Source organism: Dipodomys spectabilis, unplaced genomic scaffold (genome assembly GCF_019054845.1).
Source record: "Dipodomys spectabilis isolate Male_0828 unplaced genomic scaffold, ASM1905484v1 ptg000297l, whole genome shotgun sequence".
In the NCBI taxonomy this organism is placed as follows: domain Eukaryota; kingdom Metazoa; phylum Chordata; class Mammalia; order Rodentia; family Heteromyidae; genus Dipodomys; species Dipodomys spectabilis.
Window position 1 is genome coordinate 2899448 of NW_024870974.1, and position 22734 is coordinate 2922181.

Sequence of the window (22734 nt, forward strand, 5' to 3'; positions counted from 1 at the left end):
ATTCAGCTTTACCATTAAGATGTTGATTTAAAAAAAGATGACAAAAAAGGATCATAATCTCAATATATAATGTCCAGATCATTAATAACTATTCACATTACCTTTCAGTTGCTTTCTCTATGTCTTTATTTTATAATTAGATGCAAGCGTGTGTACACATAGGTTTGCTATCATGTTCGATCATGGGGCCTGAACTCTGGGCCTGAGTGCTGTCCCTCAGCTCTTCAGCTCAAGGCTAGCGCTCTACCACTAGATGCACAGTGCCACTTCTGGCTTTTTTTCTTTTTGCTTATGTGGTACTGGGGAATCGAACCCAGGGCCTCATGCATGCAAGGCAAGCGCTTTACCACTGAGCCACCTTCCCAGCCCCTTGCTGTCATGTTTCTTAATCACCCATATATGCATCTTTTATGAATATTCAACTTTTTTATACATTAATATTCTAATATGTGAATGCCACAATGTACTTAATCTTTTTTCTCCCCACTTTTAGACACTTAAGTTTCCTTACAAATACACATTGCCTTGTAAGTGTGACAGGTTTTTTCTAAATAGAAGACGGTTACTTCTGTCTTGACAGATTCATAGTAGCAGAAATGTTAATGTGAGAGGATATAAATATTTTGAAGTTCATGATACATATTGTCAGATTCCTTTCCAGTCGATTGTATAGCTTTACACTTCTTATAAACAATATACTCCTGTGATTGTGTTACCACAGAAAATTAGTGGTGTAGATTTTTTTTTCCTTCCGTGTTAATATTCCTGGATATTGACCATGTGCTTTATTTAGATAAAATGGCTGTTATGGTGTGTAAGTTGTTCTGATTTAATCTGCAAGAACAACTTCATTTGCAGTGCCAGGTTTTTGGGTGTTTTTTTTTTTTTTGCTATACACTTGGAGTAATATAGTCTTAATATACCAAAGACTATTTGAGAAGATATATTACAAGTGATATCTGGGAGGTTTTATCATTTTATAGGAAGGTGGTCATTTTTATCACTTACTGAATGTGTGTGTGTGTGTGTGTGTGTGTGTGAGAGAGAGAGAGAGAGAGAGAGAGAGAGAGCGCATACTGGTGCTTGAACTTAGACCTGGGCCAAGTGTCCCTCGGCTTCTCTCAGCTTTTTCCACTCAAGGTTGGTACTCTCCCACCTGAGTCACAGCTCCACTTCTGGCTTTTCTTTTGCTGTTTAATTGGATATAAGAGACTCATGGACATTCTTGCTGGCTTTGAACCATAATCCTTAGATCTCAGCCTCTTGAGTAAGTATGATTACAAATGTGAGCTACCCATGCCCATCTACAATTTAAAAATTGGAAAATCGTGGCTAGCTTAGACTGCCACAACAGAATATGATGGACAGGGCAGTCTCTAAACAGCAGACGTTCATGGCTCTCAGTCCAGCACCAAGGCACTGGCAGGCTGAGTGTCTGGAACGGGCAGTGCCTGTCTTCCCACGGTTCCCATTCACAGGGCTGTGGTGCATTAATGAGAGCTGGGCCTCCACCCCTCCCACAGCCTCTGCCTCCATATCCCAGCACAGGACACTAGAATTTCAGCATGTGAATTTGGGAGAGCACAGACTTGCAGTGTAGCAATCCTCCTGTTTCTATATGAAAAAGAAATGCCAGCCAGGACTGTGATGATGGAAGTGCAGTTGGCCCTTCCAAAGGGGCATTGGTGAAGCCGTGAGTCGATCTTCCATGTAGCTCAAGGCCCTCACTGCGGATGCTCCAGGGAGACAGGAGTTCCCACAGAGATGTTGACATCAATTCAAGTCTAAGCTCAGACATTCCTTATAAATCACCAAACCCTTTTCAACACACATATAAACTTGTTTCTGGGAACGAGTTGCATAATTTTTTTCCTGTCACGTGCTCTGCAGAAAGGCACCTTATTAGCCAGAATTTGGAGTTTAGACATTGAACACACCTTTGGCGTTTGGGTTTACTACCACTACGACTACTACTACTATTACTATTATTTGCCAGTTCTGGGATTTGAACTCAGGGCCTGGGCACTGTCCTTGAACTTCTTTTGCTCAAGGCTTGGCACTCTACCATTTAAGTCACAGCGTCACTTCCAGCTTTTTCTGTGTATGTGGTACTGAGGAATTGAACCCAGGACTTCATGCATGCTAGGCAAGCACTCTACCACTGAGCCACATTCCCAGACCTGTCATTTTCTTTTTCCTAATGGTGGTACCAGGGCTTGCACTCATGCCTTGCACTCTTGCTCAGGGGTTTTTATTCACAGCACTCTACCACTTGAGTGACTCTTCCAGTTCAGCTTTTTTTTTTTTTTGGCTGGTTAATTGTAGATGGAATCTTACAGACTTTTTTGTCCAGTCTGGCTTTGAATCTTGATCCTCAGATACTAGCCTCTTGAATAGCTGGAAATATGGGCATTAGCCACTGGTGCTTGGCTGGTTATATAGGAAATCAGAGTCCAACTGTTTGTGATCAGTGGCATCATTGGTTGCCCCAGCTTCCCCCTCTCCCCCCATCCTGGGGCTTGAAATCAGGGTCTAGTTGCTGTCCCTGAGCCTTTTTGCTCAAGGCTAGTGCTCTACCACTTGGAGCCACAGCTCCATTTCCAGGTTAACTGGAGATAAGAATCTCATGGCCTTTCTTGCCCAGACTGGCTTCAAACTGCGATCCTTAGATCTCAGCTTCTTGGGTAACTAGGATTCACAGGCATAAGCCACTGGCACCCAGCTTTAGTGGTTCTTTTTAATAACAACCATGTTCTGATTTTTGGAAACTGTCTTAAATATTTTTCTGTTACTTTTGAAACATTAAAAACATGCAGGGGCATCCACCTCCTGGTTTTGCAGACGAGAAGTTGGCAAGCCTAAGTACTTTGTTCAAGGCTGTGTAAGTAGGTGGCCCCGTGGCCTCAGGGGCAGTTCGCATTCAGATCTCCCCGAGGTCAGGATGTGAGCAGCTTCCTGTCCTGGGCAGATAAGCTCCATTTATTAGAACTTTTTAAGAAGTCTGCTTTGTTGAAGAGTTTCTGCCCCTGAACTGAGCTTCTGTTCTCTGAGCAGTAATTACCATCTCTCCATACACAGCTTGTACTATACCCTGTAGTTGGAAAAAATCAATGCCTCTCCTAAGGGCTGCCAGCCTGTCACCTGCCTGGTATCGGGTCTACCCTCTGCCCTTCATTGGGCTGTGAATTAGTGTAGACAGCATTGCTTGTTGAATGCCTCCTAATTTCTGTTCTGACCTTTAGAGGGGGGGGTGGGATGGTGTGTGTGTGTGTGTGTGTGTGTGTGTGTGTGTGTGTGTGTGTGTGTGTGTGTGTGTGTGTGTGTACTGCTCCTGTGGCTTGAACTCAGGGCCTGGGCACTGTCCTTGAGTGTATTTGCTCAGTGCTAGTGCTCTGACACTTGAACCACAGCTTCACTTCTGGCTTTTCTGTGGTTCATCAGAGATCAGAGTCTCATGGACTTTTCTGCCTGGGCTGGTTTTGAACCATAATCCACAGATCTCAGCCTCCTGAGTAGCTAGGAGGCTTGGCTAAGTAATGAGTTTTAGTTTTTAGAAAGACATGAAAGGAATGTGTAACTCTCCCTCTTCCTCTCTACCTGGACTCTCATTTTGGTCCCTCAATAGAGATACAGAGAAAGTTATTTTAAAGAAAGCTAGTGACATTTACCTTTATAGATTTTATTCTACACACTTTTTAAAGGGAAAAAATTGGCTTATGTTTTGAATTAAGTCAAAACCCGGTGTTCTTACCATTTTTATAATCAGAAAAACCTATTTATGAATTGTGAAGATAAACAGAGGTCCACCCACCGACAGCACTTTAGCCGAAGATGTTATTCTGAGGTAAAAGCACACGAATAGAAAGTAAGAAGAACCTATCTTTGAGTGCCAGAATATTTTCCCAATCCTTATCAAAAACATGTTAAACAGATACATCTCAATGACTTCGTAGAAAATGCATTATGTGTTGGGATTGTAGCTTTTATAATTGTAGTTTGCTTTTATAACTTTGGCTAATAACTGAGGTTCTCGTGAGTCAGCAGTGCACTCATTTTCCTGGGTGAATTCAGCCAATGTTTGTCCTGTCAGAATTTTGAAATGTTATGATTCATGCATCCTGGTATTATGCAGCCTATACAATCTTAATGAAAAGTATTACTGTGTTAGCCACAATATTTTCTTTGTATAAATTGCTGTTAATATGTCCAAACTGAAGCCAGGCGCAGTAACTCATGCCTGTAGCCCTAATTTCTCCAGAGACTGAGATCTAGAAGCTAATGAGGATTTGAGGCCAGCCTGAGCAAAGTTTACAAGACCCCCCCCCCCTCCCCCCATACACATGTCCACCAACAAAAAACTGCAGTGGTGATAGGAACACGTCATCCCAGCTTTGAAGGAAATCTAAATAGGGGAAGATTATAGTCCAAGCCACGTTGGAACACACACACACACACACACACACACACACACACACACACACACACACACACACACACACACACACACACACACACACACACACACACACACACACACACACACACACACACACACACACACACACACACACACACACACACACACCAAGACCCTATATGAAAATTAAGCGAAAAGGATGAGGATACAAAAGCCATGTAGACCCACAGTGTGTATGTATGAATGTGTCTCCATTTTAGTTCTTTTTGTCTGCTGTACACAAAACATGTAGGTTCTTTAGCAGAATTGGTTTATACCAAGACCCTCCCCCCCATACCTGTTTTACATTTACATCTCAGAGCCAGCGTGGTTAGTTGGCTATGTTGGGAGTGGTGGTGGTGTATGAGATGCTGAGTCCCAGCCTACACTGTGCCATGTAGTGAAGGATTCTGAACAAATGCCACTACATTCCTGTGAAGAGCAGTCACAGCCAGAGCTCAGGGTTACTGGGGAGCTGGCCCTAACTCTACCTGAGGGAAAGGGGGAGTCAAGGTAGGAAGATGATATTCCTGCAGGGAATAACACTGTTGGTAAATGAGAGCTAGAAGTATGGGAAAAGGTTCGAGACCTGGGGTTGAACTCAGGACCTAGGCACTGCCCCTGAGCTCTCTTTGCTCAAGTGTAGTGCTCTACCCCTTTGAGCCACGGCACCACTTCGAATTTACAGGTGATGAATGGGAGTAAGACTAGCCCAGGCTAGCTTTGAACTGTGATCCTCAGATCTCAGCGTCCTGGGTCGCTAGGATAACACGTGTGAGCCACCAGCGCCCAGTACACACTAACAAGCAGAAGTAATTTCATCGGAAAGGAACAGTATTAGTCCACGAGAAGCAAACGCAGGGCTGCTCTCCTGCCCCCTTTAGTTAAAGATGGCTGTGGGGCTGTCCGCTGTGTCAGGGAGTCACTTGCCTCCGTGTTCATGAGGACAGCCTCAGTCTCCTTCCTGAAGCTTCCAGGGCTCAGTGGCCACGTGATGAGAAGACACAGTTTTATGGAGCCTCACATTTTATTTAGCATTACTTAGTTTACTTGCTATTTCTGTGATTGTACAGAAAACGGGAGATAGAAATGCTGGGTACAACATACGTCCTACTGCAGTTGGTTGAAAATATCTGATGAGTTGATTTCTTTTGCTCTTCATTCAAGTAGACAGGGTGTATGTACTCTCAAGATTCTTTCAAAGGGAATAGTAGTTGGGAAGGAAAATTACTAAGGAGGATCCTCTTAAGGAACACACAGGCCAATGTCTACGTGCATCTGATCATATAAAATAGCTATTGAAAAAAGGAGTTGGAGGCCTGGCTCAGTGGGTAGAGTGGTAGCCAAGAGTGAAAGCATCTGGTACCAGAGTTTGAGTCCTAGTCTCAGACCTAAACAAAAAAAGGAAAATAGAGAAATCTGGGCCTGGGCACTGTCCCTCAGCTCTTCAGCTCAAGGCGAGCACTCTACCACTTGAACCACAGTACTACTTCCAGCTTTTTCTGCTTATGTGGTGCTGAGGAATGGACCCCAGGCCCTCATGCATGCCAGGCAAGCGCTCTACCACTGAGCCACCTTCCCAGCCCCATACCTACTTTGTTAAGTGGCATAGAGATGCTTTTAAAATGTCTTTAAAATTGCATGCATGTCTTTGCCACTATGTCTGCCTTAGGAAGACGATGTTCTGAGTTGGATGGAAATCTTCAAAGTCATGTCTAGTTTCCTCTGAGGTTCTGTGTCTCCCTCCTCCTCCTTCCCCCTCCTCTCCCTCCTTCCTGTTTGGATGCCAGGCCTCTGCCACAGGTGCCGGTGCTCAGTGGCCACGTGGGCATGCACTTGCTCACAGGCAGCTTCATCCTGAGCACTGATGCTTTGAGCTGGGACAGCCTTACAGTCTGCTTTTCTTGAAGGGCCTAGGACCTCCCCTCCTCTCCCTCCCCTTTGTCTTAGGGTCTCCCTCAGCTCTTCCCCTCCTCTCCCCTGTCCCTCCCCTCTGCCCCCTTCTTCCCTCTTCACCTCTTCTCTCCCTTCCCTCCTCCCCTTCTCTCCCCTCTCCTCCTACCTCGCCATCCCCCTTTCCCCCCTCCTTCTACTTCCTCTCCTCCTTTTCTCCCTCTCTCCTCTCCATTCTCCCCATCCCATTTCCTCTCCCCTCATTTCTGCTTCCTTCTTTCCTCCCTCCTCTCCCCTCCTTTCCCTTCTCCCCTCCTCTGCCCCTCCCTCTCCTCTCCTCTTCTCTCCTCTCCCTTCTTTCCTATCATTTCTCCCTTTCCCACCTTCTCCTTCCCCCACTCTCCTCTCTTTTTCCATGTTTCTCAGCACTTCCCTCCCTGGGCCTTCTACTCTTCCCTCTCCCCTGCCCTCCTCTCTTCCCCCTCTCCCCCTACTTCTCCCCTCATTCCCCCCTGTTCTCTACTCACAGACACTGGCTCTGTGTGTTGGGTCGCGTACTTTGGCATGTCATTCCATCCTTGCGCTCTGTGACCTGACAGTGTGCCTTTCTCCTTGCAGGGTAAGAAGAAGAAGAGGAAGAGAGAAAAACTCCAGGAGTCCACATCAGGTAGGCACCTGGTGACTTTGCATCAGTGCTCAGCTTCTGCAAGCAGCTTGTACAATAGTGGGCACCTGGCCTCTGACGTTCTCTCTGCTTTGTTCTGTGGCTGTCATGTGTGACGCTTGAGCTCTGCTCTCCTTCCTGAGATTCCTTAAATGTTTCAAAAGACTTTTCTTTGTAAGTGTGGGGCTGTAGAGGTTCTGTGAAATGCTTGCCCAACCCTGACACCTGAAATCCAGGTTGGGCAGTGTGTGTATGTGTATGTGTGCTCCTCTGTGTTTTAACACCTCTGCTTTTCTTCTGTTTGCACACTCCTTTAAAATGTTACCTTCTGTAGTAATTATACACCAGGCTACTTCGTATCCCTTTGAGAATTTGCTCTGTGATGTGGGTTTTTAAGACTAACAAATGTAACAGGGATTATCTTTCTTGTGTATTGGTCCCAAGCATTGGCAAGACCCCATTTTATTCCGTTAAAAAAATTACGCCACCCCCTGTGCTGCACAGATAAAAAATGGCTGGCATGAGCACCATGAAATTGTAAAGCAAACACATGGACAAGATGTTGTAGCTACTACGTGTTTGGAATGTACAGAAACTTCTTCCATAAACGTTTGTTAAAGACACAATTTTCTGCAGGTACAGGTCCAAGAATGACAGCTGCCTACATCTGAAACATGGTAAGAACCACTCTCTGGTCCTTCGCTGAGTAGCTATAGAAAGAGGCCCATGCTTGTGAATCTTCCTGTTCAAGCCAGTCCATGCAGCATCCCTCCTGAAAGAGGAAAACACCACCAAACGCAAACTGATGCTTTCTTGTTTTCTAAAATTTATTTATTTTTTGTACAAGTACCAGGACTTGAACTCGGGGCTGTGCACTGTCTCTTAGCTTTTTAGATCTAGGCTCACACTCTACCACTTGAGCCCCCAGTTCTACTTATGTCTTTTTAGTGGCTAATCCGACATAAGAGTCTCATGGATTAGTCTGCCTGAGTTGACTTTAAATGGTGATCTTCAGATTTCAGCCTCCTGATTGGCTAGGATTATAGGCTGGCTAGGATTATAGGCAAAGTCACCACCACCCAGCAAAACTGATAGGTTTTATATCTGCTACATTGCAATATAATGTTTTCCCTTCTACCCCTTGTCCTACTTTCTCTCTTCCCATCCCTCCCCTCTCCTCCCCAACTTATCTTCTCAGTCATTTCTTAATGACCAGTGGTAGAACTGCCTTAAAAAAAAAAAAAAGGCAGTTAACCAGGGGTGTCTGAGGACCATTCTAGCCACATTCAAAGTTGCTTCTCCCTTGGGAGTTTTCTCAGCTGAAATGATGTGTAGACTATTTCATCAATTTTATTTTTTCTATTACTTTAAAAGATGGCATGGGCAATTATGCGATTAACCATGTTTCTTCTATCAGGTGGTGGTTGTTTTTTTTTTAAGATTAAGAATTATTGCTAGATTTCACTCTATTATTTTAGTGTTTTGTTTATTTCTACTCTCCCCCCCCCCCCCCCCCCCGCCCCCTAGTTCTTGTGCTTGAGCTCAGGGCCTGGGCACTGTCCCTGAGCTTCTTTTGCTCAAGGCCAGCACTCTGCCACTTGAGCCACAGCACGACTTCTGGCTTCTTTCTGTGTACGTGGTACTGAGGAATTGAACCCAGGGCTTCATGCATGCTAGACAAGCACTCTACCACTAAGCCACCTTCCCATTCCATCTACTCAATTCTTTTATTTCTATCCATGTAACTTACTAGCCTAGGAAAAACAGACTTTAGGAATCAGAGTCTTAGTTCTCATGAAGGTCGACTTCACAGTATAGTGCATCTTCTTAGGGTGATAATTCTTCTCAGTGGAGTCAGTTCTGCCCTCTCTCTCCAGAAACCCACATGGAACCTGTCAGTAAGCCCTGTTGGCAGCCTTGTTGGAGTGTCCTGTGTCTCACATCACCGCCACAGTAACCTCACACTTCCCCTCTGACTGTCCTACCTGAAAGCTTTTTTTTTTTTTGGTCCCTGCCAGTTCCCCCTGGAGCGATTTTCAAATTGCTTAGTGTCACTTCTCTACTACAAATGTCGATCAGCATTTCTATGGCCTGAATGGCCTGGCGTCTCCAGGCTTGGTAAGGGCCTGCCTCTCCCCTACCATTACTCCTTCCCCTGCTTTCCCTCTCTCCTCATTCCCAGCCCACTTACCGGTTTCTCTGTCAAAATTAGTGACAGCGAGAGGGCACTGCGCATGCCCTGCCGCAGGACAGACAGATCTGTGCAGTGATTCTTAGAAAAACGTTACCTTACAGACATTTGTTCCTCACTAAACTAGGTGACCTTGCTGAAGCTCTTAGAACTTAATTTTGGCACTGAAACCTGAAGCAGCTCTCCCAAGAAAATATTCCGGCAGCAGATTTTTTCTCCAGATAGATTTAATTTTCTAATCAGCTGACAGCCGTATACTCCAGGTTTCTAATCTTTTTTTTTTTTTGCCTCATCTGAAAAATAATATGAATCCGATGATACCCTATCTGCAACCTACAGTTGGGATGTGTAAGGTACACCTGGCCTCTGGCGCATAGTCGGAGCTCAGAGATGTTTGTTTTCCCCACTACTGGAATCTGGAGAGGCTTTTCCTCTTTTACAAGAACCCCTTATACTCGTTTGAAGATACCAGACTGTTCTAAACTAATCCTTAACGTCACTCTGAGTGGCTGGCTTTTTCTATGGTAAAGCTACCCTCCCTTCAGCTTGTCCAAAACCTCCTCACAGGTGATAGGCAAATCTTTCCTCACCCAGCGGCTCTCTGTCAAAGGTCTCTCGCTAGGTGTCCACCTGGCATAGGTACGGGGGCGCAACAGTGGCTTCATCTTGGCCCCTTCCGCAAGGAGCTCGAGTCTCGGAGAAGTCAACTTGGTCAACATTCCTTGAGAGAATGCTACCCTATTTCATGACTGGTCACTCCCCCCCCCCCCCCCCCTCATGCCTCTCCATAGGAGGTACCCAGCAGCTGCGTGCTGAGGGCTAGTCCTCACTGATGCGCTGTCTATGTGAGGTTGCTGGTCCTGGAGCTTAAACCCAGGGCCAGGGCCCTGTCCCTGGGCTTTTTAATTTTTTGTTTTATTTTTTCGCTCAAGGCTAATGTTCTACCACCTGAGCCACACCTCCACTTCTGGCTTGTAGGAGTGGTTAATTAGAGATAGAAGCATTTGATGGACTTTCTTGCCCAGGCTGGCTTCAAACCACGGTCCCCAGATCTCAGCCTTCCAAGTAGCTGTGATTACAGGTGTGACCCACTAGTGCCAGGCTGCCCTTAAATTATTAAAGCCAACTATTTCTATTACACACACACACACACACACACACACAGAAATGTACTTTGGTATTTACTTTGATGTAAAAGCTGAGGCTGAGTCCTGAGATTTGCACACTGCATACCCCCTTTTCTTGTTAGAAAATTAGCAGCTATCGTATCTTTGCTATGCAGTGTTTTAGTTAGAGAAACAGCAACTCCCTTTCCACCAGCTATAAAAAAGAAAATTCTCACCAAGCTGCCACCACCACCACTGGACAAGGTCCCCACCGCGTGCCCTTTGTCAGGGTGTTGTGTTCCTCCTCCTCTCCTATCTGTGTGACTGGGATAGCCTTGTCCCCCCCCCCCCCCCCCCCACTGTGGAGAGAGAGCTGGTGGTTCGTTTGATAAGAACTGTGGAGCCGAGAGAAGCACAGATTTGCACTCAGAGGGATCTCACTCACTTGAAATGATAACGTTCCTGTTAGTCCCCTCCCCATTAGTGTGTGTGTGTACGCACGCATGTGCACATGTGTGCCTGCCTGTACTAGGGCTTGAACTCAGGGCCTTGTGAACTCACTAGGCTTTTTCTCTCTGTTGCGGACTTTGGTTCCTTCCAGTGTATACGAAAGAGTGGAATAGCTGGGTTCTATTTTTGGTTCTGTTCTCATTTTGTTTTTTGAGAAATCTCCATACCAGCTTCCATGGTGTCTGTATTAATTCACCTACCTGCCAAAAATGTATGAGTTCCTTTTCCCCTGCATCTTCAACATTTGTGTGTGCATGTACTTGTACACATGTATGTATGTTTGATAACACCCATTGTGACTAGAATACAGGGAATCTTTTGCATATGTGCCAGTACTACGACCTGAACTCAGGGCCCGTGCTGTCTGCTTGCTTGCTCACAGCTGGTGATTCACCACTTGAGCCATACCTCTAGTCTAGCATTTTGCTGATCAGTTAGTCTCAGACTTTTCTGCCCTGGCTGGTTTCAAGCTGCAATCCTCCACTTCTCAGCCTCCTGAGTAGTTAACAGGTGAACCACTCAAGCCTGGGTGACATGAATCTTTATAGTGTTTCTGTTTTGTTTGTGCCAGTTGTGGGGCTTCAACTTTGGGCTTGGGGTCTGTTTCTGAGCATTTTCTTTCTTTTTTTTCTTTTTGGGTCCGGTTGTGGGGCCTGAACTCTGGGCCTGGGCGCTGTCCCTCAGCTCTTCAGCTCAAGGCTAGTACTCTACCACTTGAGCCACAGCGCCACTTCCGGCTTTTTTCTTTTTGCTTATGTGGTGCTGAGGAATCGAACCCAGGGCCTCAGGCATGCAAGGCAAGCGCTCTACCACTAAGCCACCTTCCCAGCCCTTTCTGAGCATTCACTTAAGGCTAGTGCTCTACAACTTTGAGCTACAGCTCTACTTTGGGTTTTCTGGTTGTTGATTAGAGAAAAGTATCTTATGGGCTTTCCTGTCCTGGCTGGCTTCGAACCACAATCTCAGATTTCAGCCTCCTGAGTAGCTAGGATTACAGGATTACAGGCATGAGCTATCAGCGCCCGGCTTTGATCCATTTTGAATTGACCTTTGGAGGGGGTGCGGCAGTTAGGGTAGATCTAGCATCTGTCTTGCATGTAGATACTTGTTTTCCCAGCACCACTTGTTAAAGAGGCTGTGTTCTTCAAGCTGTCTTTGTCAGGTGTCAGTTGGCTGTAGATGTGTGGGTTTATTTCTGGGTCCTCTATTCCATTGTTCTACATTAACATCTTTGTTAAAGAAAATTCCTATTAAGTGAGAAAGATCTGTGAGCTCAGATCTCTGTAGATGTAGCTCAAGTGCTTAGAAAACTCTTTCAAACCTTGCCTTCTTTAAAACCTTCAGCTGGGCACCAGTAGTTTAAGCCTGTAATCCTAACTACTCAGGAGGCTGAGATCTGAGGATTGCGGTTTGAAGCCAACATCAGGCAAGAAAGGCCATGAGACTCTTATCTCCAATTAATCACAGAAAACCAGAAATGACACTGTGGCTCAAAAGCAGTAGAACACTAAGCTTGTGCAAAAGGGCTCAGGCACTGAGTTCACACCCCACGACTGACAAAACAAAAACCCAAAATAAAAACCCTTGCTGTGTGTGTTGAAGAACTGGCTCTGCAGGTGCCTCATGAAGTCCAGTAGGCACACAGCTGAGTGGAGGAGAGGTTGCTTGTCTTTCTTGTGTTTCTCCTCCTGTGCAGTGGTCTTAAGACATGTGGGAACAAATCACTAGCTAGTCTCCACACAGAAGCAATTTTGAGGACGTCGAGAGAGCGGGGGGGCGGGGGGGGGTCTGTAAGAACTCTTCCTCTAGGATGGAGGGGAACCTCCAAACTGTGGGTCTGTTGAGCAAACCAAATTCATCCATTTCAGGTTTTGTACTACAGTGTCACAGGGGAATGGGCTGCGTTCATTCTCCCGTGTCTGCCGGAAGGCCAGTATCACTGTCAATCCTATCAATGGTCACATTCACTTTGCAAACAACCAATGAGGACCAGGTGTGCAGGGGGAGCCTGGGGACCCTGGTGAATGACCCCTTGTTCCTTCAAGCAGTTTCCCTTTCAGGAAGAAGACGTGGGCAGGTGAATGGGCCGCCCTGTGAGTGGGCTGCATGCAGCACATTATAAGAAAGCAGGTAGCTCACTCAGAGATGGTGGAAGGCTTCCTGATTGGACAGGACGTTGGGGAGAGGTGGTTGTGTTTCACATCAGACTGATTAAGTTGCTGCAAGTTCCTGGTGTTTGATCGGGAACGCAGAACATCTCAAGAGCTTGCCCTCAGAGATTATTATGTAATACTCCCCTCTCTTAACTCTACGTACACGAGAAAGAACTAGAGTTGAACAGATGGATTTCAGTTCTACAAGTCAAAGTATGATCAATGTCACCCCCTCCATCATTTCCCCCCATCTCTCCCCACCCTCTCCCCTCAAGTGTCCTGGTTCCATTTTCACGTATGGACGTTGAATGTTACGATTGTATTCACCATTCGTCCACTTTACTACTCCCCTCCTTTGACCCCTATCAAGTGAGTTGGAGAACTAGAACTTTTGAAAAAAAAAAAAAAAAAAAAAAGGATCATCCTTGAGTTTACTAAACGTCCTAAACCAGTTTAATATTTGCTTTTAACACAGCAAATTCAGAAACTTGCCAACTGAAAATTGTACAGGCTGAAAGATAATGGAGATACTTTTAATGTGGTTCCTTTGATTGTATCAAAGAACTAGTGCAGCAGTGGAACTCACTGAATACTACGTGGAAAATGAACTTTACAACGTGTGGGTGGGAGGAAAAATACTGAGAAAGAGCAAGGGGAAGGGGTGAAACTATGCAAAAAGAAATGTACTCATTGCCTGATTTATGTAACCCCTCTGTATAGCGCCTTTAAAATAATTAAGATGTAGGGGTTGGGAATGTAGCTTAGTGGTAGAGTGCTTGCCTTGCATGCATGAAGCCCTGGGTTCAGCACCACATAAGCAGAAAAGGCTGGAAGTGGTGCTGTGGCTCAAGTGGTAGAGTGCCAGCCTTGAGCAAAAGCAGCTCAGGGACAGTGCCCAGGCCCTGAGTTCAAGCCCCAGGACTGGCAAAAAAGAAAAAGAAACAAAAATAGATCACATTTATTTAAACAAACGAGTAACTTTGAGAAGGTAGAGAGGCCCTCAGAGATACTTGTGCAGTACAGATGCATGGGCTCACACTGGTTTTTTTGGCTTTGCTATAATCTCTCTCACAGGCTGGCTAAAACTAAAAGAACAACAAATACATTCAACTTTAACCGTGTTACCCTAGGGCCAAGAGATGTATTGTGCAATACAGTGTAGACTGCAGTGCTTGGATTTACATTGAAAAGAATGTTGTCGCTTCTGTTCATTGGTGATGCTTGAGAGCCTGGTAAGGGACCGTTAGATTCGTGGGTTGTGGCAAGCCTGGCACAGCCTGCCCAGAGCAGACACGGGAGGAGGGAGCAGAGGATGGATAGGAAGATGCAAGTCTGAGGGTCTGCGGGAGCCTGCCTGGAGCCCCAGTTTAGTCCTGTCTGAGAGTTCGTGTGTCTTCAGTGGTCTCACTGAGAAAGGTGCTTCGAAGTTCACCCTAGGGTGCACTGTTCCCTGGGCTTTGCTGCGGATCCTTTTCTACAGTGTTGTGCGTGCAGTTGTCCATGGTAAGAACAAGTAAACGTCTGAGGGTTTGCTTCGAAGTTGGCATGTTCAGTTAGAAAACAAAGTTAAACTGTGTAAACACTGGTGGCTCACACCTGTAATCCTAGCTACTGAAGAGGCTGAGATCTGAGGATCATTGTTCGAAGCCAGCCTGGGCAGGAAAGTCCATGAGACTCTTAATCTCCAGTTACCACCAGAAAAACTGGAAGTAGAGCTGTGGCTTATGGTACCATGCTAGTCTTGAGCAAAAGCAACTCAGGGTCAGTGCCCAGGCCTTAAGTTCAAGCTCCAACTGGGTAAAACAATGAGAAGCATGTATCTCGGGTTCTTTGTTTACTCTCATAGGAGTCTTTAGATTGAAGACCTAATCAGAGTTCTGAAATCTATAAATTCTGCACCTGCAGGTATAACCAAAAGTGGATTAACACTTTGGTGTGTGTGTGGGGGGGTGTGGGTGTGAATATAGGGTAAAATCAGAACGTTTGAACCTGTGCGAGTATCAGGTCTGGGCAGCCTGCGGCTCTGTCACTCCTTTGAGCATGGCTCACCTTGAATCTCATTTGTACACTGTGTAGTCAGCCCTGTGATGATTGCATTTGTACTGGTTATGTCTCTCATCCATCCATTTTTTTTTTGGCCAGTCCTGGGGCTTGAACTCAGGGCCTAGGAACTGTCCCTGAGCTTCTTTTGCTCAAGGCTAGCACTCTACCACTTGAGCCACAGTGCTACTTCTGGCTTTTTCTGTTTACGTGGTATTGAAGAATCGAACCCAGGGCTTCATGTGTGCTAGGCAAGTACTCTACCACTAAGCTTCATTCCCAGCCCTAGTCCTTCCTTTCTTAAATACAGTGTAACAGTCACATTGAATTAGGAATACGCTGGAAATGACTTAAAGTGCCAAGAAGATAAGCATATGTATTATATGAGGTAGGATAAGTTATGTAATCATGTATATCATACGAGATGGAAATGAACCCAGAGCCTCAGGAATGCCATGCAAATGCTCAACCACTTGAGCCATGACTCCAGCTCTCTGTTTCATTTTTGAGATATGTCTCCATAACTTCATATGCCCAGAGTGACTTCATATGCCCAGAGTGACACAAATTCATTGAGTAGCTGGGATTATGGGTGTGCGCCACCATGCCCTGCCTTACTATACCGCTTTATATAAACAACTGGGGCAAATCCTTCTGTGGATACCAACAGAAACTATACCAGAAATAATACATGCTAGTTTACCATAGGACCCCAAGGAAAATAGTGGTACAGCTGGACCAGTGAAGTCGAAATAGGGAAATGGACCCTGAAATACTAAGGCTTGAGCAAGTGTCATTAACAAACATGAGGGGAGAGAAGTTCAAGAGGCTTACTCACCCCTCCCCCCCCATGCAGTGCACCATTTACACTGTAATTGCCCTTTTGAGATTGAATTGCCCATGAGATTGAATTACAACCAACGTCCTAAATAAAATAGCTTACAGAATAGAAAGATTTATCTTGAAGAAAACTTGTCTAATAGAATGCTTTGCTCACCAAGCTAGCTGAAATTTGGAAACATGCCCCTTAGGGGGTCACAGATGCTCCCTGCTTCCCAACCTCCTCCAAAAAATAGAAGTTCATCCAAGTATCAAAACATCGATGATTTTTCCCCCTTTGGTGTACAAGCAATTGAACCCAGGGTTTTGCACATCTAAAGCACTATCAGAGCTATACCTGCATTTCAGAACTGTGTGCATGCACATGCACGCGTGCGTGCACACACACACACACACTTGTGCACTAAAGCTTGAGGTCAGAGCCTGAAGCTTTGGTTTTTCCCCCCCCCCCCCACTCATAGTTGGTGTTTGACCCTTTCAGCCACGCCTCCACTTCTGGCTTTTGGGTAGTTAACTAGAGGTAAGAGTCTCACAGACATTTTTGCCTGGGCTGGCTTTCAACCACGATCCTCTGATCAGACTCCTGAGTAGTTAGGATTACAGGTGTGAGCCACTGATACCCAACTAAAATCACTGTCAGTGCAATTTTATCTCCACCCTAGTACTTCATGCCATCATTCCAGTCATATCACACAGTATATAGACATATAACCATGTATATGACCCAGTGGACAGCTATTGCCAATAACTTCAAATATGGAATCTCCAAAATTCGCTTCTTACAAGCCAGGCACCAATGCCTGTAATCCCAGCTACTCAGGAGGTTGAAATCTGAAGAGTGCTGTTCAAAGCCAGCCGAGGCAGGAAAGTTTGTAAGACTCTTATGTCCACTTAAACCAGCCAAAAAGCCGGGAATGGAGCTGTGGCTCAAGTGGTAGAGCTCTACCCTTGCGCACAAAAGCTCAAAGACAGGTCCTGCGTTCAAGCCCCAGGAGCAGCACACACGTGCTTTTTGCTTTGTTCAATTTTTCTGCGTCTTCCTTGTGTCTACACACGGATCCCCCTCCTTTTGTTGGAATGTGTTGTTTCTGCCCTGTGGCCTCGGCCATCAGAAAATGAAACTTAGGAGTCAAAACGACTTGCTCCATGTAGCAAGAGAACAGTGCTAGTTCTGAGCATGAGACACCCGTGACCCCTTGAAGCTTTTACACTTCTGTTTCTTTCCATCCTGGCAGATGCCTTATCATTGGATCACGTGGGGGCGTGGCTTGGAGGAGCTACCTGGCAGTTCACTTGGCAGCAGCCTCCCCTCCTTTGTCATAGAATGGGAGAAAAGCTAAAGGCCAGATTCCCACTTGTTTTTTTTGCCTAACGTTCACCTCATGTTTAGATCCATTCTCCATGACAAACATCTTTTTTCCCCCTTTACTGGTTCTCAGGGAGCATTGCTGTTTAGAAGATGCTGCATTTCCTTAAAAGGAGATGCACAGAATACTCTATTGGACTTCATTTCCCACCAGAAGTGCTATAAACCCCCGTGAGTTTTGCTACCCTGTCATGCCATCTGATTCCTGGAGGATCTTTTGGATTACCTATCATGTCTGTGGCTTCTTCATAGACACCCATGGCTGGTTATGGCAGCCCCAATGGAGGGACGAGAAGACATGGTCAGTGCAGGCCCTCTGGCTGCCTGCATTCACAGCTCTTTATCTTTAAATCCCAGGCCTCCATCCGTTCAGATGAGAGATGGGGAATTTGGAAGAGACCTGCCTGAGTTGAAAGGAATAGAGGGAGGGAGGGAGGCTGTGTGTGTGCGTGTGTGTGTGCGTGTGTGTGTGTGTGTGCGTGTGTGTGTGTGTGTGTGTGTGTGTGTGTGTGTTGGTATTGGGGCATGAACTGAGGCCTGGGCACTGTCCTGTAGCTTTTTTTTGCTCAAGGCTAGAGCTCTACCACTTACACCTTGCCTCTACTTCTGGCCTTTGGGTGCTTAACTGGATATAAGAGTCTCATGGGCTTTCCTGCCTGGGCTGGCTTCAAACTGTGTTCCTCAGATCTCAGCCTTCTAGGTAGCGAGGTGTGAACCACTGGCACCTGGCTGAAAATGGGCTTCTAGAGCTTTGGGCTTCTAGAGCTTCCTTATTCACACCTTTAAGAACATAGCTCCGGAGTGTCAGGCATTTGAGTCTGACCGGCCTGGAGCCAGCCCTGCTCAGCCCCACAGATGCGACTCGGCTTAGTGGGTGTAGCTGTAGGTAGAAACCCACAATTTCCCTGGATTCCTTCATTCCTACTCACAGGTCTTTCTCTGAGTCGCCCGACATCATCAGTCTTAAATCACTTTAGATACCGGGGGAAGGGAAGATGCTCATATAGTGGCCCTTGTGGTCTAACCTGAGTCCATGGGCAGGGCTGAGGCCCCTCCCTCCCTCCCTCCTCCTGCTTCTGGGAATATGCCTCTCTGCGGCTAGGCTCTTACCAGTCCAGATGGTTAGATCAAGGATTTACCTGCAGAAGCAAAATGCACCCTCCTCCACCTCCACATGTTTCCATGATTCCTTTTCTCAAATACCAGGTGCCAAGTGGGTGAAGCTGGCTTTTGTAGTTTAGAGTTGAGGCTTCACAATTTACAGACATTTGGTTCCCTTCCTCACCCTGCCTTCAGACAGAGCATGGGTGTGGTGCCTTGGGGGTTGGAATCACCAGCACAAAGGTACTATTGTCTAGTGATGGACAGACGGGAGGAAGAAAAGAGTAATGCCAGGCTCTGGTCACTCATGCCTGTAATCCTAGCTACTCAGGAGGCTGAGGGCTGAGGATGATGGTTCAAAGCCAGCCCAGACAGATAGAACTATGAGTCTTATCTCTACTTAGTCTACAAAAAGCCAGAAGTGGAACTCTGGCTTAAGTGGTTGAATATCAGTCTTAAAAAGCCAAGCAGGAGCTCTAGTCCCCGAGTTCAAGCCCCAGTACCAGCATCTAAAATGTTTTATGCAGGACTGTAGTGGCTCATACCTATAATCCTAGCTACCCAGGAGGCTGAGATGTGGGGATTGCAGTTTAAAGACAGCCCGGGTAGGAAAATCTGTGAGACTTTTGCCTCCAGTTAACCACCAAAAAGCTGTAAGTAGAGCTGTGGCTCAAAGTGGTAAAGTGCTAGCCCTTGGGCAAAAGAGCTCAGGAGCAGCACCCAGACCCTGAGTTCAAGCCCCTTGACCAACAGCAACCAAAAAGTGATTTAGCTTCAGTTTAGTGGCAAGAGGGCTGGGTGATTCAGCTCACGTGGCCTTTGCTTTTCTTCGCTGAAGTGGCTGATGGCATGGTGCATCTCTTGCCTGGCCCAGCAGTGTCACCAGATCAATCCCTCTCTCCCTCCCTCCCTCCCTCCCTCCCTCCCTCCCTCCCTCCCTCCCCACCTAAAAGGCAAGGAGACTCTGGTCCAGGTATGGCCACTGGGCCACACGGGGGTTGCCTTGAGCTGATGGCTTTATGAATACCCGGCCCAGTCTCCTCCGCTGGCAGGACAGGCCTCACTGGCTCCGTCCTGCCTCTTCCCGCTCTGAAAGGCAGCACTTCCCCTCCTCCATGTGTAACTTAGATCACGCCCTCAGATAACAGACTTAGGTCAGTTTTGCCCCAGACCGAGGACATGAACTGCACCTTACTGCTGTCAGACACTTCTTGAGGTTAGACTGTTTTGTTTGTGTACCTCTCACCAAGCTCTTAATCTCCCCTCACACTTAACTAAAACCACCTGGAGGTCCCTGCGCCCTGCTAGCCAGGGAACCGCTGGAGGAGGACAGGCAAAGGTCTCTGATGACAACCCACTGAGATTCCTCTCCAAGCCTGAGCAAGGACATCTAGGAGGAGAGGAACTGCACTTGTGTCACTCAGGACCAGCTTTGTTGTCTCGGATGTGACCTTGAAAAGCTGCAGTGATCATTGAGCACAGGCGGTACTGAGGGCCGGCTTGACTGCTCTCGGCCACTACTGTGGGGTCTCTCCAGCCAGAAGGCTGGGCTGGAGGACGGCATGATGAACTGGTCTGGCACCTTTTGCTCTTACTAGTTTGGTTTTGTTAACTTCTGTACATACAGAGAAGGGATTTCCACATTGGGTGTTAAGGCCTGAAAAGCAGAATGACACGGGGCGGGGCCACACCTGAATCTTTGAAATGTTTTATCGCCACCTGAGGTCTTCACAAATTATTGCTCATTAACACTCACTGAGGCCATTTGGTGCAGAGTTTGGTCCAGAAGAGCATCTAGGGCTCCCAGTGGGGTGAGGTGGGGGGGGTTCTTGTGCTGCTCAGTCTACTGCCCAAATGGCGGAGCGCTGACTTCTGGGAGGGGTCCCAGCCTTCACATCTGTAAGACACTGCCCGGCCTTTGAAGCCAGCGGCGGCTGGAGGCGTAATTGCATCTTTGATTGCACAGCCTCACGTGGGTGTGGCTTTGCCGGGGCCTGGACCAGCCTGAGCCCGCAGCCCCCCAGTGCAGGCTTAGATGTGGGAAGTCTCCCGACTCCAGAGCCTCATGCCTGTGGTTTCTTGAAAAGAAATCTTGATTTGACCCGTTTTTGTATCTGCAAAGCCATGCTTGCAGGCCCCACTGCTCCCATTTGAAGGTAAGAATTGGTCTGCCTGGCTTTGACCTCTGGGTTCAGGCAAAGCGGCTGAGGACAATTGGGCCTTGTAGAGCAGGAAGGAAGAGAACCCCACCACTTTAAAGGCACAGTTCATGGGTCTGAAAGCACCCTGGAGGAAATCAGTCTCTTTCTGCAGGCCACAGCACAGCTCTCTTAGGCCAGCTCGTCAAGTGGATTTGCAGAGTGATGCGAACAGCGCGAAGGTGGCAAATGGCACAAAATCATGGGTGTAGAAAGAAGGGAGCGACTTCCTTAGCAGCTGTGAAGATCTCTCCAGACAAATCACACCTGTGCTTGGAGCCCAGCCCTTGCTGGGCAGCCATATTTATTTGTCTTGATCACCATGGGGTGGTTTTTCGTTTGGGGGGGATGCTTTTTTTTGAGGGGGAGACTTGAACTCAGGGCCTTAGCTTCTTGCTGAAGGTTAGAATTCTACCACTTAAGCCACAGGTCTACTTTTAGCATTTTGGTGGTTAGTTGAAAATAGAGTCTCATGGACTTTGCTGCCCACACTGGCTTCAAATCACGATCCTCAGATTTCAGCCTTCTGAGTAGGTGGGAGCGGAGCCATTGGACCTAGTGAACTCAATGCAGTCAGTTCAAGAAGGAAGGAAAAGTTCTGGTAGTAAAGACAAGGACTCCACTATGGAGCAAGGCACTGCAGATGGGCAGTGTCCAAGGCCTGCTTCCAAAAGAGGGCCATGTGAGCTCTATCTCAGGACGTAAGGGTATCAGTTGGGGACACACCTACAGAGGGACAGGCAGTCTCTCTCAGCAAATAGTCCCAGCTGCCTTTGGCCGGCCACCCAGCAGCTTGCTCAGACCCGGTAGTCCTTGTTAGGAAACTGCACATGGTCAGGTCAGTCTGAGAGGAAAACCTGGCCAGGAAGCGCAAGCTAGACCAAAGCCTTTGGAAGTCCTGCCTGCAAGAAGTACAATGTAAATAAGAATCTGTGGGGTGCCCTACAGCCCAGCCCAGTCTCTGCTTGAGTCCTGTTCCTGTCTGCTTGGAAACCTAGGTCCTTCCTACCTCTTTGATCTGCTGTGTTAAGGATTTGTATCCTTGTTAAAAAAAAACAAAAACCAAAACCAACTCCTCATGGCGCTACAGTGTGTTTTCCTGTTAAACAGGGAAAGGTTAGTTTTGCAGAATAAGACCCGAAATACCATTGAAGACTCAGGTGAGAACATTCTGTGGCTGATAGGCTCCCATTTTATGTTTTTCCTCCCAGTAGCTGAATGCCACCCAAGTATATGCAAGTATATGAAGTTTCTTCACAGTTGAGGTCAGTCATTTTGAGGGACAGAGTTGGTGGTGACTGTAGGCTCACTGTTCACCCTGCACTTTGTAAGATCCCTCAGCGTGGGGCAGGTGCCTGCATTGTATCACATACAGTACTCTGCCATGCAAATGCTTTAGAGACGACTTCCTTCCTTTAAAAAAAAATTCAGTTTCATTTTTCATCTAATTTCTATTCACTTCAAAAGCATTCAGTGTTCCCACTATTATTCAGAGTATTTGTATGTGCCAGTCCTATGGCTTCAACTGAGGGTCTGGGAGATTTTTTTGTGCTCAAGGCCAGTGCTCTACCACCTTGACCCACAGCTCTACTTCTGGCTTTTTGCTGGTTAATTGGAGGTGAGAGTCTCCATGGACTTTCCAGTCCAGGCTGGCTTTGTACCCTGATCTTCCGATCCAAACTCGTGAGTCGCTAGGATTACAGGTATGAGCCACCAGGATTCAGCCAGAATAAATCTTTTAAAGGAGGACTTTGTTTAGTTCTGAGGAGACCATGATCACAAGGGGAGACTGAGGGTTAACTCGAAGCCCACCAGGTCCCAAGGAAAGAGAAGTGCTTGGACTATTATCTGGATTGAAAGTATCTGAACTTTCAAAGTGCCGTTTGCTTTCCATCTCTCCTTGTTAGGAAGTTACATTTTACTTTGAATTACTTTTTTTTAAAGCTCAGACCAGGAAAGCTTTTCAATATATGAAGTTCTTTATGAAAATCATTTTTCCAAGTCATTTGGGAGTGTTCATTCCAAGGTTTGCCATAGAGATTTTAATTGTTATGAAGATGAGGAATATAAGATCTGAAAATAGAAATGTACATTCCTGGGACTGTAAGACCAGAACATGCACTTGCTACGCTGGGCTTGTCTCTACCTGGGCTCTGAGGTGCACTGGATGATGAAAGGCTTTTAGTCTTGTAGAGGCGTGCAAGAGCTCCCCACAG

The 22734-nt window shown here is 46.6% G+C and overlaps 1 protein-coding gene across 4 annotated transcripts in view; it reads left to right on the forward strand.

Moving 5' to 3' along the window:
• Window positions 1–22734, forward strand: part of Lef1 (lymphoid enhancer binding factor 1) — a 108721-nt gene that overhangs the window by 84461 nt on the left and 1526 nt on the right. For 2 of the 4 annotated variants that reach the window (XM_042701848.1, XM_042701850.1), the window contains 2 exons: window positions 6968–7016; window positions 7650–7690. In XM_042701848.1, the coding sequence (XP_042557782.1) occupies window positions 6968–7016; window positions 7650–7684 (84 nt within the window). In that variant the 3' untranslated portion in view covers window positions 7685–7690. The remainder of the gene's footprint in view (window positions 1–6967; window positions 7017–7649; window positions 7691–22734) is intronic. The other 2 variants (XM_042701847.1, XM_042701849.1) reach the window with 1 other exon arrangement.